The sequence below is a fragment of the Puntigrus tetrazona genome, chromosome 7 (assembly GCF_018831695.1).
Source record: "Puntigrus tetrazona isolate hp1 chromosome 7, ASM1883169v1, whole genome shotgun sequence".
Lineage (NCBI taxonomy): Eukaryota > Metazoa > Chordata > Actinopteri > Cypriniformes > Cyprinidae > Puntigrus > Puntigrus tetrazona.
Window position 1 is genome coordinate 18,600,085 of NC_056705.1, and position 17,970 is coordinate 18,618,054.

The 17,970-nt window shown below is 41.7% G+C and overlaps 1 protein-coding gene across 1 annotated transcript in view; it reads right to left on the reverse strand.

The window, feature by feature from the left end:
• Positions 1 to 17,081, reverse strand: part of LOC122348778 (transcription factor SOX-5-like) — a 72,455-nt gene extending 55,374 nt beyond the window's left edge. Inside the window, exons 1-3 of the mRNA XM_043244636.1 lie at positions 16,676 to 17,081; positions 11,146 to 11,392; positions 8,208 to 8,418 (exon numbers count right to left, since the gene is read on the reverse strand). Coding sequence (XP_043100571.1) covers positions 8,208 to 8,418; positions 11,146 to 11,392; positions 16,676 to 16,752 — 535 coding nt within the window. The 5' untranslated portion in view covers positions 16,753 to 17,081. The remainder of the gene's footprint in view (positions 1 to 8,207; positions 8,419 to 11,145; positions 11,393 to 16,675) is intronic.
• Between the last annotated feature and the right edge of the window lie 889 nt (positions 17,082 to 17,970).

Here is a 17,970-nt window from a genome sequence, read left to right on the forward strand (position 1 = left end):
TATATATGGGGGAAAATATATGCCATGCAATGCCAGACCAGACCACTAAGGACAAACCATCCTCAGGCAGGGCACTCTGGGAAATTAAAGGAGTGAGAAAAGTGTGCCTCGCTACCCAAATCACAAATTGCAGTAGATGGAATTTTACAAAAAAGAAAAAAAAACATCTTTTTCCCACCCCGCTAAAACCATTAATTAGAATTAAAACTCATAACTTCAAGCTATCATTGGAACTTCATGACATGTAATGAATGACAGGGTCCTAAAACGTATTAACCACTCGACCTACACAGACTTAAAATTATATGGGGGCCACTCCCAATGAGAGATGGCGTTCAGCGAATAATTACAATGATCCGAGCCGCGGCATTCGCCGAGCAATAAAACATGTTTCTATCTGTTTTTTCTGACATCCCATCTCATCCCATGGCACCTTATTGAACAAAGAGAGAGCAAGAGACAGAAAGGCACAAGGAGACGGATGAGTCGTTAATGTTTTGTCTTATCCAGCATATCAAGTGGATGTGCATTTTTCATCTTTTAATTCCTCCAAATTTGAAAAATGAATATAGAAAATGTTGATCCAACTCTGTGTGAATTTCTACTTCTACTGAACAAAGAAGATTTTTTCTTTCTTTTTTTTACGTATGTCACTGGACCGCACTGATGTTTATTACAGAAAAAGGAGATAAAAAAAATACTGGTGATTAATAATAAAATTAAAATTTAAAAACAACGTATGTGTGTGTACAGGAGGGCTGTTGTGTCTGTGAATTTCAGGAAGGGTGGTGGTATTAGCAACCAGATGGAGCTGACGTAGCTGGGTCTTATAAAACAAGACTTGCTATGTGGCCTGAAATCATTAGCTGGGCACACCGGCCCGTCTGTGGCTACGGTGTGAGTTACATTGACACTATTTTGATCCTAGTCAGATGACACCGGCTCTTTTGTCCAGTTATGTGCAGTCAATGCCTGGGAACTGAGCACAAGGCGGGTGGTGGTGATCTTACACTCATATAGCACAAATGCACACACGCTTTAACACAGGTTAAGTCCAGCTCATCTCGTTCTGACCGCTTTTAATCTACATAAAGGGTCCTGCGTTTTCCACCGGCAGCGTTCAGCTGTGCAGTGACAGATTTAAGGCTAATTAATGGGGTGGTCCTCTTTTCTCAGGCATCAGCATTTTGCTTTTCTCACTGTGCTAATCCAAATACCAAGAGGGGAACATAAAGATGCTTGCTCATTAAAACCACTCCATTCCAGTACTGCTTTACACATATACCACTATTCCAACACCGCTGTTAAACAAGAGCAGGACTCAATGCAATCCTTGTCGACACTGTTGCTTGGGACAACACTCATCCTTTTTTTCATCCTACCGTATTACACTGGCCCCAAAACACATCCAAACATGTCTGAATATTACAAAAAATCAAGGTATATAGCAATATTTATTTAAGACTCTTAGAAAATAGTTTTTAAATAGTGGAATTTAAATAGTCAAATTTTGGGGACTTTGGGGACTAAAACTTTTAATGGTTTTTGACAAAATTTAAATATAACACTTGTTTGCAAGTGCCATTTGGAAATATATTTATTTACATTGACATTTTAAGTGTGCATGTACAAAAGCTTCAAGACTATCTTTAAGACCATGGCATAGTTAGGGTTTATAATAAATAAAAAATAATCCTTAAATAAATATATCACAATATGCAAGGAATTCATATTTAAGATGTTGTCTAAACCTTAAACACATTTTCATAAAAATGTATGGAAATCTTAAAAACTAAATACAAAATAATCCCTTTAATACCTTTACATATTGTGATTATTTACTTAGAAATTATATATATATATAAACTGTAATATCACTGCTGTGTTATTATGAATACAAATGTGATTTACAAAGCATTTTGAATATTTTTTGTCCACTTTAAATTAAAAGTTTTGAGAAAAATACATACAATAATGCTAAGTTTTATAACGTGTTGTATTGATAATAACAGTATTTGTTTTCTAATTTAAATTTTTTTATACTTTTTTTTTTTTTATGAAGTATGAAGTGCAGTCTAAGAAAGTCTCATTCACAGCTGAGGAGACGTACCTATGGTGTGAGAGGGAGGACAAATGGACCTCTGTTCAGGAGCCCTGGCTGTGATTTGTCTCCCTGAAACACCCGTTTCCTCCTATCAGGAGAGCCCCAGCTCAATGACAGAGACCGGCACAATGGAAGCGTTGTGCTTGGTCCCACACAAGAGGTACAGAATCAACAGCTGAGCTCGAGAGAGAAGATGGCTCCTGGAATGCTCCGCAGCAGTTGCTACTGTTGACTAATGGGAATCTGAGAAGAGGGAAGGTGATACGGACACAGAGAATGGCACAGTGAGGCAGAAGCAGCTGCTTGTTTTGTCATCTGAAAGAGGAGCACTCTATTTGGAGCATGGACAGAGTTTTGGAGGTCCGCACTAGGCAGTCGGTTGACGATTTGTCCCTCCTGTCACACGCTCCTCTGGGAAGCGTGTTTGTGTTATGGATGTTTGATATGAAGCCTACAGGCTGCTGAGGGTTTTGATAGGGATTGAACAGAGCTGCCACAGTCTGTTTGTATTAATCTATCTTGTTTTTTTTGGTGCTGAAGGCTTGTCAGTAGCACAGCTTTCTCTCTGAGGGGTAAGACAGAGCTATCATTTTTGTCAAAGTCCAGAGAGTGGCAGAATGCCCGCAACATTAAAAAAAAAAAAAAAATCTATTTAACGTCTGCCTCGCAGGGTGACAAGAGAGTTGACTGGCAAGGAGCGGAGAGCAGGGAGACAAGCTTTTGATCATTTGTCCTAACAAGCCATTCCAGCTCATGTCTGCTCAACCCCAGCAGATTTACATTACCTATTCAAACAAAAGTGATGGGCCAGATCTTGCTCTTTGCCGAGCTACCAACTCACCCACACACCAGCTCACCTGCCAACTCTTGAGATCCACACGTCATTTTGAAGAGTAACTAAGATATTTTGACATGTGTACGAGAACACTCGGATTAATCAAACCCATACTCTTTCATTCAGACAAGCGGCTCGGTTGAAGGTAGACAGGAGCATGGAAGAGGCGAGAAAACTTCCTGACTGATGTTTGGCCCAGTGTACTCTGCCTGAGGGACTGGTGGACTGACATAACAGAACGATGGAACGTCGCGTTTGAAACACGCTTCCAGATCTCAGGTTTGGTCCAAACACTAGCCAAGAAATTAAAAAGGTCGACCTAATTAAGTATGCACCAAGCCTAGGTCCAGTGCCACGTGTCATTACAACAAAGCTGGTTATTAATTAGATGGAATAGAAATCAAAAGTAGATGACAGGGCAGCCGTATAGAGCCGGAGAGCACAGCTAGCCCCTCTGCTATTTCAACAAGAACACTTTCAAGAGGGTCATAAAAATGCAACCAAAATGGCATGCGGTAAAACAGCTTTCTGCACTCAATTCTCCCGCTGCCCAAACCCATCAATCTCCTGATCTCGATGGGGAAAAGACACATGCAGCCTGGAGATATTGGGCTGGATGTTAAAGAAAAGAGAAAAAAGGACAGATTTCAGTTAGAAATGTATAAATACATGAGAGGGGGGTAGGTTCCTAAAAAATGCCTTCACTAACATACTTTAACAGAAGAATAAGTGCCTCAAAAGAGATTTTGAGGACAGATAGCTCCCATAGAGCAGATCAGGAAGGTAACATACACATACACACACAGCTGTTATTTAAATGCACACCGGTGCTCACCTGCTGCTGAAATGGCTAAGGTCCGCAGGGCGGGAGGGCTCTGGAAATATCCCCCTGCCCCAGAGATCAGGCTTTACGTGGGATGAAGGCAATGAAGAATCTGCCCCCCTGCTAAACTCATTAACTCTGACTCGATACACAAAGCTCCAGGTGTATAGAGCTGTTCGCTAACCTCGCCTCTCCTCTGCCCCCTCAGAGGTCTCCGGGTTACCACCCCAGAGAAAGCCCTCATCTACGCCACATTAGCAACTGTTCCTGTTGTCACCCGGGTCACTCCTGCCGGTGTAATTCACTCGTTCTCAGAAAGTGCCTTTTCTACACCTGTTGGCTCTGACATATTTCTAAATGTGTCTAACAACCTTGCCCTTTCACTTTTACATGGGAAAATAGATGCAAGGGTGCACAGGGTTAAACAACTGCGCAGGGACACTGACACCAGAATCTCAGAAAGAGCTTGTTTCAATGCTTTTATGAGGGAATTTGTCTATTCTGTGAGGACCATGGAAACATTATATAACAAATTATCCTGGCAAACAAGCTGATATTTTATAAACAAAGTAAAATGCATCATTTAAAACTGATAGTTTTCGTGTGTGGTCTGCAGCAGCGCACACTGACTAGACATCACAGAGGAATGACATGCTGCTTGGACGGTCTATTTTTCAGCCACCAAAATGAACCCCTGCCACCAAACTGCCTGCAAAATGTAATGCTGGCATTCAGACGAACAGGGCTCTAAGCGTGGATTAGCAGCTAACAAGCTATTACCAGCAGCCATGGCCAATCCTGCCAATACAAGACTGCTGACTAAGTTGGCAGAGCCATTGGTTCACTGGTGCCCAAACTAGAGCAGTAGGCAGCGTGCCTTCTTGACTAGGTGCGGATGTTTCTTTCTAGATCTTTCAGTCTGCTGCAAAGTGATGTGGGAATGTTGAAGTTAAAAGAAAACTTGGGATGCACCAAAATTTTAAATTCTCTTTACTACAGAATAAATAATTATAAAATAAATAATTATGCTTTCTTCAACCCCAAATAACTGTTGAGTAAGTCGGTGAGAGAGAATGGGCCGTGTCTAAGCATGGTGCTCAATGTTCAAATCAGATATTTGGAGCGCCAAACTGCAAACAAATCACTTCAAGGTTGAATAAGGGTGAGTGCGGTTCATCCAAATAGAGGTCAAAGAATCACCCCACTAAAAACAAGAGTGTTCATAAAAGCGGCCAGAAGAATATCACATAACTGCAACAATGAAAACAACCAACACAGTGAAGGATTCATACCATTTTCAAATTTCATTACTTAAAGTACATTTCATAAAAAGGACCTTAATTACTTTTGAATCCCAGACAAGGTCACCTTGAATCATTATAATGGACACTAATTTTTCCTCTTGTCCTGTTTATTTTTATTTTTATTTAGATTTTTCCTCTATAATTAAACTATCAACAAGCACAAGAGAGCTTTCTATAAATAATGTTTTACAATAGCAGTTACAGAAAAATCCCAAGACCTCCTTGGTGGATGAGGTGGTTTGTGCAGCGCTTTTACAGCGAAGGTGACTATTCAGCTTAATGCAGTCCTCTAGGCAGGATATTTTCATTCATTAGAGCGGTCACAAGCACTTAAGGCACTTTAAGAATTGTTAGTGAGAGAAGAGATGGAGATGACAGTCCAGTTTCACTGACTTGCGGTACGGTTCTAATAGGTCTGATTGAATTTGAGAGCGGTTGACTTTTAGGGCCCTGGTGCACATTCAATTAAGCGTGTGTAAAGACGAGTATGAAATACAGTGTGCTCCTATATGAAAGCATCCTTTCAAGTATGTCCCAATACATGGCTCCTTGACTGAAATCAAAAGACACTGTTTTACGAACAAAGCATTATGCTTCACTGCAGTATGTGCTGCCTACACAATAGCGTTCTCAAAGCTTATGATCTAAAGCGTTCATGAGAGCCAAGGTTTATTTGAATGATGGAAAGAGATGGCAATGGCAGTGATTTCAAAGAAACAAAAAATAGAAGCATCAACAAATTCATCTTCTGCTACTACATGTTTGTACATTTCGACCTGCAGATCTGAGATGTTACAGCAATTGAAGAGATTATTATTACTAGTTATTAATGTATATTTCATCATGTTTCATCATTTCTTGTTGTTTCGTTGTGGGGTTAAAACACTTTCTTACTATGTAGTATAAAAACGTCACAGATGGGCAATATGTACAAATACGTAACATTTTAAAAGAGTAAGCAAACAATATATGAATGACTTACTATCCATTAAATGCAGTACGCAGTGTAGGATGCACTTCTAATTTGACCTTAAGCCAGTTAGCCAAGCAAGCTAATGAAAGGTTACAGTTGTCCCCTTATTAAGAGACTAAGACGAGTGATATTTTTAGCTCATCCATTCTTCGCTTCTCATAACATAACGGCATGCTTTTGTTAAGACAACACATGACTCTCTCAATTGCTTTCAGAGTCACGCAAGGGGTTAATCCTGACATTTGAGGTACTGTGGGCTTGAAGATTCCCCTTACAGCTGCACCAAACTGAGACGTCCTCAAGGACGAAGAAGCGCTCCATTCCAGCATCTCGTCACTAACATATTGAACTCTGCATGCCTCTTGTCTCTCTCGAGCTCAGGAACTAATTTCTGTGCAACGGGGGAGATTGTGGCGTGAGGCGTGGAGGCATGAGGTCGGCTCTGTCTCCATTATTAAGGGCAGATTAACACAGCTGTACACTAGAAGTGAAGCACCCTCTCCTGCCTGCACTAAACATACGGGCCTTCAGGATTACGAGCTGCACTTGACCATTTAAATTACTGCAGCAACCGGCCATACCAGCTGGGGCTCATTAGCATAGCACCCTAGTACACCGGGTCTGAGAGCACATCTTAAAAAATACCTTACTTGAAACAACAGGAGGAACATATGAGGACATAAGCCCTGGTTACCATTATGCTGGAGATGCATGAGAGGTGAGAAGAAAGAAAAAAAAATCACATCAAAAGATTTTTTTTTTCAGTTAAATGTTATACAGCAAGTCACTTTAAGTGGTAATTCCAAAACTGCATTTTGTTTAATACGGCGCCTTAATTGACAGACAGGCAAATTATAGGTGGAAATATTTTTAGAGAAAAAAAATCTTAAATCAGTTCACAGAAATTTAGATTGCTGATAAATTATTTCATCACACCGCCTCACAAAATGAAGCTCCTTTATGATAATGGATGGCCTGTCATAATTTTGTATATCAATTATGAATATGAAAATATTCAAGACTGACAGCCCCTCACTCAGATTTATTTAATTTGTCCTATTTTCTTATTCAAAATATTTCTCTAACCCTTGGCAATAATGAAACCCACCATAAACAAATACGATTAAATTAATATGAAGACCTTCACAGAACGGGAGAGGAAAAAAACTGAGGGAAAAAAAAAACTTTTAACTGAATTATGGCCTAATTTATTCCTCTGATCAAGTGTTCGGGCTAAGAGCTCCCCAGATGCGTAAATGAGACTAGTATCTCCCCAAGGAGCAATACTGTCTAAGTGTGTGTGTGTGTGTGTGTGTATAATATTTGATTGTATAGGTTTCTGCTTTACACTAATTACCAGGAGAGGAACCGTTTCAGCAACTCTTTCCAGTATTTGCTTTTCGGTCGTTCTCCCAGAGGACCCGCTCCACTGCGGCATGATCTGCACCAAACTATTCATTAAAATTATTTAAAAATAAATAAAACAAAATAAGAAATGTTATCAATTAACTAGATGCTCTTTTCAGCCACGGGACTGGATTTTTACTTTTATTTGCTTTAAAAAAACTACAACTTAAACGTGCCCAAACGCATAAATCTTTCATATAACAAAATTCTTACACTATACATATGTATTTTATATCATTTTATATCATTCAAATTGAATTGCCAAATCCTTGGATACTTCTGGGCCCTAAACACATGGAAGAAAAAAGCCTTCTTGGAGCTATTTGAGTTGGTCTGTAGATGAATTTTGCGGCATGAATGCTGTCGTCTGTACTGAAGAATAAAAAGGTAATGTTCCTGGCGTCAGGTCGTGGCGTGTGTTTTATGGTCTGAGAGTTTGGTTTGGCATCATCCGGAGACCACACTTAAGCTGAGGGGTAGTGCCACCCACTCTTTGTCACACTGGACTCGGTTCAGAACAAACTGGAAAACATAGCCACGTCAGTCCTCCCAGGTTAAAAGACTGCATGTGTGCGTGTGTACGGTGGGAGAAAAGAGATGGATTATGTCGAAGGAGAAAGAATACAGATTTATACAGGAGACGACGAACGAGGAAAACAGAGTGACTGAGGAGATCGATGAATGCCAAAAAAGAACATTTGCTCACATACACATAAATTCCTAAATCTGGACACACAAAAATATGCTGAAACCTTCCATACCGTCTTGCTCTGTCTTTGTCATCTCCTCTAGTTTCTTCTGTTTCAGTGTGTCCACCACATCGGCCAGGCTTCCTTTGCGGCGCTCTGGCGTTCCGAAGGCTGAACTGCTCAGCAGGTCGCCGCGCTCCCTGGCCCCCTCCTCTGGCTTGTGTGGAGAGGTAGAGTTATTCCGGAAGGAGTATAAGGAACATACTTTATTGCTGTCCGATTCCTGTAGGAGAACACAAAGAAGTTTGAGAAGATTGAAGGTTTACTTGATGTCAAAAGAGACATTAAACTGTCAAGAGGATGAAAAAGAGAGCAGTTTAATAAAAAATACAAAAAATCAGAATTTGCTAAAAAAAGGTAAAAAAATTTGGAAAGTGCTAAAGACGTATCATTTTTATTAGAGAAAGCAAGTTGAGGATACAAGTTAAATGATTACAGAGCAGATAAATGGTGTTTAACCACTCTTTTCTCTTTACAATTGTCATCGCTGTAATTCCTTTGCAAAGGTTACGAGTGCGTGTTTAAGCCGAGCTTGAGCGCAGTGTAATTTGTTGATTCTCAAGCGGGTGGCTGTTCTTCACGGAACCCTCCAGGCCATCGTAAATCTGGCCCCTGTCTCAAGCTTCTGTTGTTTTGCGGTCCCACCTGTGTGTGGTTTAGTGGTTAACTGGGCTTCTGTCTGCAGCTGATAGTTCAGTGTTCCCAGAGCGACTGCACAGAGAGGGAAAACAGAACGAAAGGGAGAAGCGATCTGTTTGTCTGATCCTACACAGGGCTCGGTAAGTCTACACACTACTGAGTGATTGTAAAAATAAAGTGCAAAAGCACATTAGCGAGTGGAGTGGGAGTCCTGACAGAGAACAGTTTGGCGTAGGATTGCTCCTTCAATGAGAGAAAAACTGGCAGGTGTATGTTTTGGAGAGCAGGGCACAGACGGGCATTAGGGCAGTGTGATTATGTGGCAGCGAAACACGGAATGAGATCCCACAAATCAGCTGGCACAGACCAAAGGTTCTGCTAACACAAGAATGAAGTCAAATTTATAGATGAGATTCCTGTAATATCTTACTTATTTTGTACAAGACAGTACAAGAAAGTAAAAAAGCCACTAAAAAAAGCCTTTTTTAAGTTTTAAAGTATTAATATGAACTAAACACATGAAATCAAGAAAGAAAGAAATTAATTTATGTATTTTTTCAGCAAAGATGGATTAAACCATTGTTCTCAAACTCAATTCCTGAAGGGCCAGAGCTCTGCACAGTTTTTTTCCCAACCCTAACCAAACACACCTGATCCAGCTAATCAAGCTCTTCAGGATCACTAGAAACTTCCAAGCAGTTGTGATTTGGAGCTGAACTCTGTAGAGCTGTGGCCCTCTAGGAACTGAGTTTGAGACCACTGCATTTAAACTGACAAGATTTCTATTTTAAAAAAAAAAGATTACTTCTGAAAGATCGTGTGACACTAAAGACTTGTTAATTGCTGCTGAAATGTAGCTTTAATAAAAATGAAACTACATCATATTTACATAGAAAAAAGCATTTCTGAGGCAGAAATGGGCCCCCTATAGTAAAACAAACTAATATCTAAATTGAACATAACGTGATCTATAAACGAGAAATAACTGAGCATATATGCTAATGCTTGCAGACATTAGGATTACCAAGAGGCAATTCTCTTACTCTTATTTTTGCCTCACTCAACAACAGGCTGTCCTGCTCGTGTGAAGACAAGCGAGCAGCGAATGCATTGCTCACTGCAAATCAAACACAAGCAGCTGCTCTTGAACATCAAATGAGCACAATTAACTTTTCATATGCTTTCCCTCATTATATCAAGAGGAAACCGAGAGATCATCCCGCGCATATCCAACCACAGCGGTGCGGTAACAATTCTTTGAAATGCCTTTCTAATTACACCAATCACAAAAGCTCTCTGTAATCTAATTAGAAATCAGCACCACCTGAGCAGTGCTAAAGCCTTCTGCATTTAGATGTGAAGATTTGTGTTTTTGTTTTTTTTTGGAAAGCCCGAAAACCTGTTTAGTGAAGAAAAATTCTCAGTTTGATCTCCATTTAATCTAATTGCTAAGAAATATTAATTTAAAAGAAGTCCTGATTTTTTTGTCCTATGGGAGCAAAATAAAAGGCAAAAAGCCTCTCATGATAGCAACATTTTAAGGCTAATTAAAGTGGGGTCTGGTGTCTGGATGCTGGGGGCCAGAGGAGTCCAGACCTCAGGGGCCCGTTGGAGTCACCTAGCTCTGGGCCAGCAGCAGCGGCAGAGGGAGGGTTTATGGAGAGTTCCCTTTTACAAGCATTGAACAATAAGTGACTGTCAGTCTCCAGTCTGGGCTCTATGCCTCACGGTCTAGAGAGACCACCACGGAGGAGGGGGGGGTGGCTCCCTCAACTCCCTCAAAATTCCCATTCCTAGTCCCGCTTTCTCATTGTCCCTTTATTTATAGATTCATAAAATCGCTCTGACGTGAAATGCAATTCAATACGTTGTTCTCCTGCACTTTTACAGTGTGAGGGATCTCCAGGCACTTGTGGGGGACTTAAACTTCAAAGCTGAGTCCTTGGCAAATCGCAAAGTCTTAAGTCTTCATTCAAAAGCGTTCCGGAGAGGCCTGCTATGTTCTAGCTGTGTCCTTGGGTTGAGGATTCCTCTCTACAGTGGTACAGAGTGTGTTTTGAGAGAATAGATGTGGGATACGTCTGGAGGTTAACCCCATGTTGTGTTAATGTCGTAAGATTGTGTCGCAAATGGAAAATATCCGTTGAGTTCTAGACGAATCATCTTGTCCAGACGGTTCTCATTTTTTGAATCCTGCCAACTGTCTTTTATAATGCAATCTTTCATCTACAGCTCATTAGAAATTTAAAAACACACGTAGCCAGTGTTAGCACACGTAAATGAGCTATGAAACACTGGCAGTGGGGCTCACCATGCGCTGCTGGGCTGACATCAGGCTGTCCCAGTCGGATTCGGGCGGCACGCTGCTGCTGATTGGCTGGAGCTCCTCCGGGGGAGGTTTGTTGTGGAGCAGATTGTGCAGGGGCAGCTGAGGGGCGACTAGTGACTCCGAGTTCTCCTCTTTCTCCCAGGACATGCGCTCCTGATTCACTCCATCCTCGCCTCCGTCAGGGGTTGAGGCGAACGGAGAGGTGGCTTGCTTGGAAGACATGATTCTGCTGAGAGAAGAGCAGAGGAAACATGTTAGTCACAAAGCATTCAAACTTCCAATGGAACAACTTTATTCATAACAAACAGTCTTGCAAATGTCAGACAGGAAATGCTGGATCTCAGCTTTCATTCTGTATGAGCGGCCTCACATCACATATATATGAACTTGGCTGCTGTTCTGAGCATCCGCGCCACTTCTAACCCCACGATTGGACCGTTATCAGAGCTAGGGAGATCCTATCAATGGCTCTGAGCTCGGTGAGAGGGAAACGGCATGCACTGGGGTCCCTCTTAATCCTTTGTTTAATGTAAATGGACGTGCTGAGCTATGGCTGGAGAGCTGCCTGAGGCAGGCCCGATCCCCCCGCCCCGCGCCTGATTACCGCACTAAGAGGGTTACCATACCATATAACACGCTCTCATTAAAGCGCTAACCCTGCCACCAACCACAAAAAGAGCGGTGACGCTGAGACGCTGACACTTAACGGGATTTTGATCATTATGTTCATATTGAGTCTATAAATGTGCCATTTTCCTTCGTTTTTGTTGTAATTGTGCTTTTCTGCTTTTGCAATTGTACATAAGGATTAATGCGAGTAGGCTGCTGTGACAGATGTGAGGTAACTTTTCACAGATTTAAAGCGAATTTCCAATTCACAAAATAGGGTTGGTAAATTCATTTGTTTTAAACAAAAGTCATCATGTCATATGGAGTAAAACTCTTCTTTTTTCCTCACCCACTGACTTTGTGGGTGTTTCTCCAGGAAATTAAAATTGGACTATAAATAAAATAAAAAATATTTAATAAACATTTTAGAACAACTTACGAAAATACAACTACCGCTAAGGAAAAACTTAACCTGCTAATCGAATTAAGAGCTTGATTTAAATACTTAATCAACAGGCTGCAACTGATATGGTGAGTTGAGAATCGGCCAAAACACAACTTTCCTACCAGCTTTTAAATTGCCTGCTATAAGACAGTAATTTACACTAGACAGCCAGCACTCATAATATCATGAACAATGACATACACACGACCGTCTGCTGACCACAGGGTTGCAGACTCATTGTTTTGAGCCCGAAACATCCGGAATCTATGAGAGGCTCGGCAGAGATAGCCAAAACGCTGCCGCCAGCCACATTAGCCTGAACAAAGGGCATGAGCGTTCTAGGTCACGGGCTGCAGGTGAGCTAATGTCCTTCCACTGCCCACTGAGACTGAGAGGAGATGAGAGAGAGGCAGGCTGGGTAATGAAGGCAGCCCAAGGTGCCTCCAGAACTCCATCTCCCAGCCCTGCCAAGTTTTCCAGCATGTGGCTCATCGTGGGACGAAAACAAATTTGACACCGGGAGAGATTATTTTAACACCAAACTGTGAGTTAATCTGTTCACGTGCGTGCGGCGGCCGTGCACTTCGGCGCATGAGGGATGTGTGGGTTGCAACGGGCTGTCAGGCCCAATTGCTCTCAGGCCCTTTAAAGTATGACTACTTCATTTGAAGATGTGCCATCAATTTGCACACATGGCTGAGCACTTAAGCCTCACACTCCTGATATGAATTGTTTAATACAGTTCTGTAAGTGAGCATTAAAGAAATACAACAACACATGCTTCTATTGTCTCGCACTAGCTTCCATATTAATAATTTTGTTATGCTTACCAAGAAAAAAATTATAAATAAAAATAACAAACAGTCTTAGATGAGCTCCGCGGCAGCCAACAGAAGTGGACAATGGAAGTCAATGGAAGTTAATCAAGCGGGATACCGCAGCTGTGCAAACAAGCTAAGTCTGTTAGTTAGCGCAGAGGAAGGCACCGGAGACCCAGACCGCTCCGCGCCCCTATTTTCTTTAGCGAGACCGAGGCCTCAATTTTAATCAGCCAATAAATTGTTTCCTGTAATTATATCAAACAGAAAGTGATCTCTAAAATTGTAGAGCGTTAATTGAAAATCAAATTTAGGAGCAAAGTTCGGAGCATGCGGAAGGGGTGCACGATGGCTAGATGAGGAGAAAGCGTGCTTATGAGAGGCCGAGCGATTCTGCTTCTATTTTTTATTCATGGATCCAAAGAGCCAGAGCTTCCAGCACAACAACCCCCACCTTCATCTTCAATGGACTGCGAGCGAAACAAAGCACTTCTTTTGTATTACACAGTAAATCAAGTGGTATTATTTTACCTCTAAAATATTCAGTCTCTCAGGCCTTTCCCTCCAGTCTCCAGCCATCAGTCAAACTGCTGAGGCATGATAGTGAGAGAGAGGGAGAGAGAGAGAGGGGCTGACTCCATCCTCCTGTAACATGTGTCTACAGCAATTTTACTCGAAAACGCAACAGATCTGAGCCAGGGCCCCGTAACAGTATTTGTCAGTTGGAGTTAATAATTCATTAGGAGAGCTGGGAGGGCGGCTCAGCCCCTGAGTGCCGGGTTCATGAGTTTTGCCCCTCAATCCCTCCCAACCATAACACCCCCCCCCAGCCCCACTCACATCCACCCGGCTAATCTGCACCCACGGCTGAGAACAGAACAATGCTGCTGCCGTTTAGCTGGAATAAAGGCCTGATTCCTGGATGGATTTTTCCTTAAAGCGCACTTCAAAATCGTTTAATTCCTCCCTACGAGCCATAAAACAAAAACCCGCTTCGGTTCTACAGTATGTGGCGTTTGACGGAGGAGGGGAAATAGCCTTGACGCCATCGTATTTCATCAAATTAAACACTGCTTTACACTCACGGAACAGTCCAGCGAGCCACCGCAGCGCTTCCTTTTATTCTTATTAATAATTCAATCTGTTTCTCCAGTAAATAAGTCCAATCCGTTGGCCTTTGTGCATATTAAGCAGCGAATATATCAGCGAAGCCAGAGCGGCCTCATATGAATTCCTGTCAGCCCTCTCTCGCTCAGGCCTGATTACACAATAACAATGGATGGCTAACAAACCAAACCAATCAATAAGTGTAGGGCAGCCCAGCTTGTCTTTTGGCAGTCCGAGGGAGAGAGAAAGGCCCCATATATAGCTGACAATATTGCGATACGTTTATGAGGATTAGGAGTTAAGTTCTCGGCATGAGTTCTCATGTAGCCTGGAATGCTTCGACTCATGAATTGTTGCCGCTGCTAACGTTTCATCACGCACTGACCTCTGTTTAATTGGTTAGTGGCATTAGAAGACACCCCGCGCTGGTGTTCCTCAGGGGGTCTCATGACTGGGGGCCATGTGTCTTGGGATATCCGCTTTCGCCCCGCTCAATCGGTAGAAGCCCCCCACTCTTCTGTCTCTGCCGTGTCTTTCTGTTGCCCTTTTATAGACAATGGCGATAAGTAACTCCTGAGCTACGGTGTCACTGTTGCTCCCTTCCCCTCGGTCACCCCACACCCCCTCAAAACCACAAGCCTTTGCAGACCCCCTAAATCACCAGCCACTCCTGAAAGGAAATATTAGAAGGCCGCTTTTTGCTCCGGCACCACCACCCAGACCTATATGAAGAGAAATAATCAAATAAAAGAGGGTAAAACAAGAGGACCATTGTTAAAGGAGCTAACGATGGGTGAGCAGAAAAATGGCAAAAGCTGCTTTATGACAGGGCTTCAAGTTTCCACGGGTAACGGCACACACACAGACACGCACGCACACACTCGCACGATCAAGTACACATGTGTGTGTTCGTGCTTGAGCATACGCACAAGCTTTCAAAATACAGGCTAATAAGAAACATAAAGGTAGGACGGAGAAAGTTACAGCAATGTAAAACTTTGCTATTAAAAACTTTTTTAAAATAAGAGTTTAACAGGCCAATCATAAATCTGAAACCGGACACTCCAATGCAGTTATTCAAAGTGCAACAGGAAGCATTTGAAACTGAAAGGAAATCCGTGAAAAATACAAAAGATGCAAGCGTACTGTGTAATATTCCTGTGGCGAGGTTTATGATGATATGCAACACTACAAAAACAAACTAACACACCAACAAAACAAGAAAAAAAAAAACTAATTCAAAACTGTAAATACACCCTGACAATTTCTGAATACTGATGATTTATGTTCAGCATTTATTTTAACAACAGCAGCTGCTGTGGCCGTACAAGCTGGTGAGAGTTCAGTTATGCAACATACAAGACACTGATACTTATTTTCAAACAACAGCACAATGTTAAACATAAAATTAATACAATGCTCCAGCTCATTAAAACTAAACATGACATTAGAGATGAACTGGTGTCCCACAGAGAGTGAGAACAAGAGTTTGCATATGTGTCTTTGTGTGAGTGTCTCTCTGACAGCAGTTCACACAGGTGACGGAACAGACTCTCGAGGTCTTCACCTCCTATAATCAACCCTCTGTCACCTGTGAAACCTGGGCTGGAAAATTATCATCCCTGCTGTAGCTGTTTAGCACCTTCAAATTATCACCTTCCATTGTACCTGAGCAGTCTACCCATCCATTAACAATCATCTGAGACAGAAGGAAAGCTCTTCAGGAAAAAAGCGATTATTGTTCATCTATTTTGAATTTCTTTAATGGTAATTATTAACTAATTTATAACTAAATAAAGACAATGATTATTTTGAATAACAGCAATAAAAACACAAATGTTTTAAATGATAATTAAATACAAATATATTACAAATAATAGGTAAATCAAAATAATAATAGTTTACAAAATAATTAAAAACAAATTATCATCATCTTCATCACTGTTTTTAAAGAAATACATACGAACTAAAATCTAAGTGTAGCACACAGATAGTACTACTCTAATGTTAACAAATAAATCAATACAATTATTATTTGTAACAGTATTATAATTAACCAGTAATAAATAAACATATTTAATTCATTAATTAACAAATAATATTATTATTATTATATTCCAAAGAAGGAGAAGAAATACAATTTAATTTAACTATTGTAGCACGCTTATAAATAGTGAAATTAAGACACCTCTAAATGTGAAAAAATCTTTTCCATGAAAACTATAAAAAAAAATGTTAACCTCACAACCCTTCCACACATCACTCACTCCTTCACTGTCTTTCCACTGTTGCTCCGCTCCATATACAACTCTTAAAATACAATACACAGTCAATTTACAAGAAGAAAACAGAGTCAGTATTTTCTAAAAGTGCGTTCTTGACATCAAGCATTGCCTGAGTAAGAATTCTGCAAACAAAATAAACAGAACTGTGAAAGTAAAAAAGGTTTCGGTTCAAACACCCTGTCACCGTGCTCAGTTAGTGTGAGATACGTGCGTGTGTGAATGAGTGTGTATCAGGTGTGTACACTCACATACTGTCCCCCTCAGCCTGTTTGGCTGCTCCTGTCCTTCTCTGTTCTTCACACACCACTTCAGAGCTGGATGGCATAACACTTCCTCAATTTCTGATACACACAAACACACACAAAAACACTCGAGCACAGACAGGCCGTTCGTCCCAGCCACGGCACGTCTTGTCAGAACACATCCGACACCACGCTGAACGAAGTACACTCACACACACGAACGGAGCCACCGGCAGAGCAGCTGTTAAGCTCCTCCGCTCACACACACACACACACAGCGTCTCCCTCGCACGCGTGTCTCTTTCAGTCCCCGTACAGCCGGAGACGATTCTGAGACGCAAGAAAAGCAGCTCGCCGTCTCTCTCCGTCCCTCGCTCGAGGCCTTACGGGGCGGCAGTTCCCAAAGTGCCTGGTGTCAGTGCTGCAGTTAAGCAAACTTTACAGCCAGTGAAGCCATCAAGCAACACAGCCTATTTGCTGAGCAACAGTGGAGCTTTGTGGTTTCCCTCACAGTTGACAGTAAGTTATGAGCCCTTTGTGAGTGCAGGGGAAGGAAAACAGAGATCGGAATTTGGCAGGAAAATATAATACAGAATTCTCCTGTCTGTGGAACCTGGATTTTTTTTTTCGTACTTTCTCTTTCTCTCTCTCTTTTCCTCTCTCCCTTACTCTCTGTGTCCCTCTGATTTTTTTTTTTTTTTGTGGAAACAATCAAGCATTGTTGGGGGAAAGAAAAGCAACTCTGACAGATGAAATATAGTGGGGGCCCCTTTTTGGAAAAACAGTAAACAAAGCACCATTCAGGGACAGGTCCTCTCTCTCATTTATAAAGATACTTTTCTTCAGAGTGGCCGACTTTATAGCAAAGGAGTCAACAAATCGAGTGTAAAATCTCCCACAGTCCACTGTGATGAGAACAGAAGACAGAATGAAGTGAGAATGCTAAAGATAAACGGGGGAAGGGGGCTGTACAATTCTCGGTTTCACAATAAACATATTAGACAAGATGGAGGGTTAAAATGGGGGTGGGGGGCGGTGGCACAAAAGTGACTGGCCAAAAAAACTTTTTACAGACTAGCCAAAAACGGGGACAATGGCTAATTATGAGGGAGTAATTTTGCCGCCAGAGGACTGGAGAGAATGAATGGGCGCATGAAAGGCTGAAGGCTATTCAAGCCAGTGTCAGCGAGAACTGTATGCCTACAGTCTTGAGCCTAGAGCTCATGAGGTCATCATTGGCACCCGGTGCCCAGAAAAACTTGGGCTGGTACAACTGCCGTTTGGACATCTGGAATGCCGGC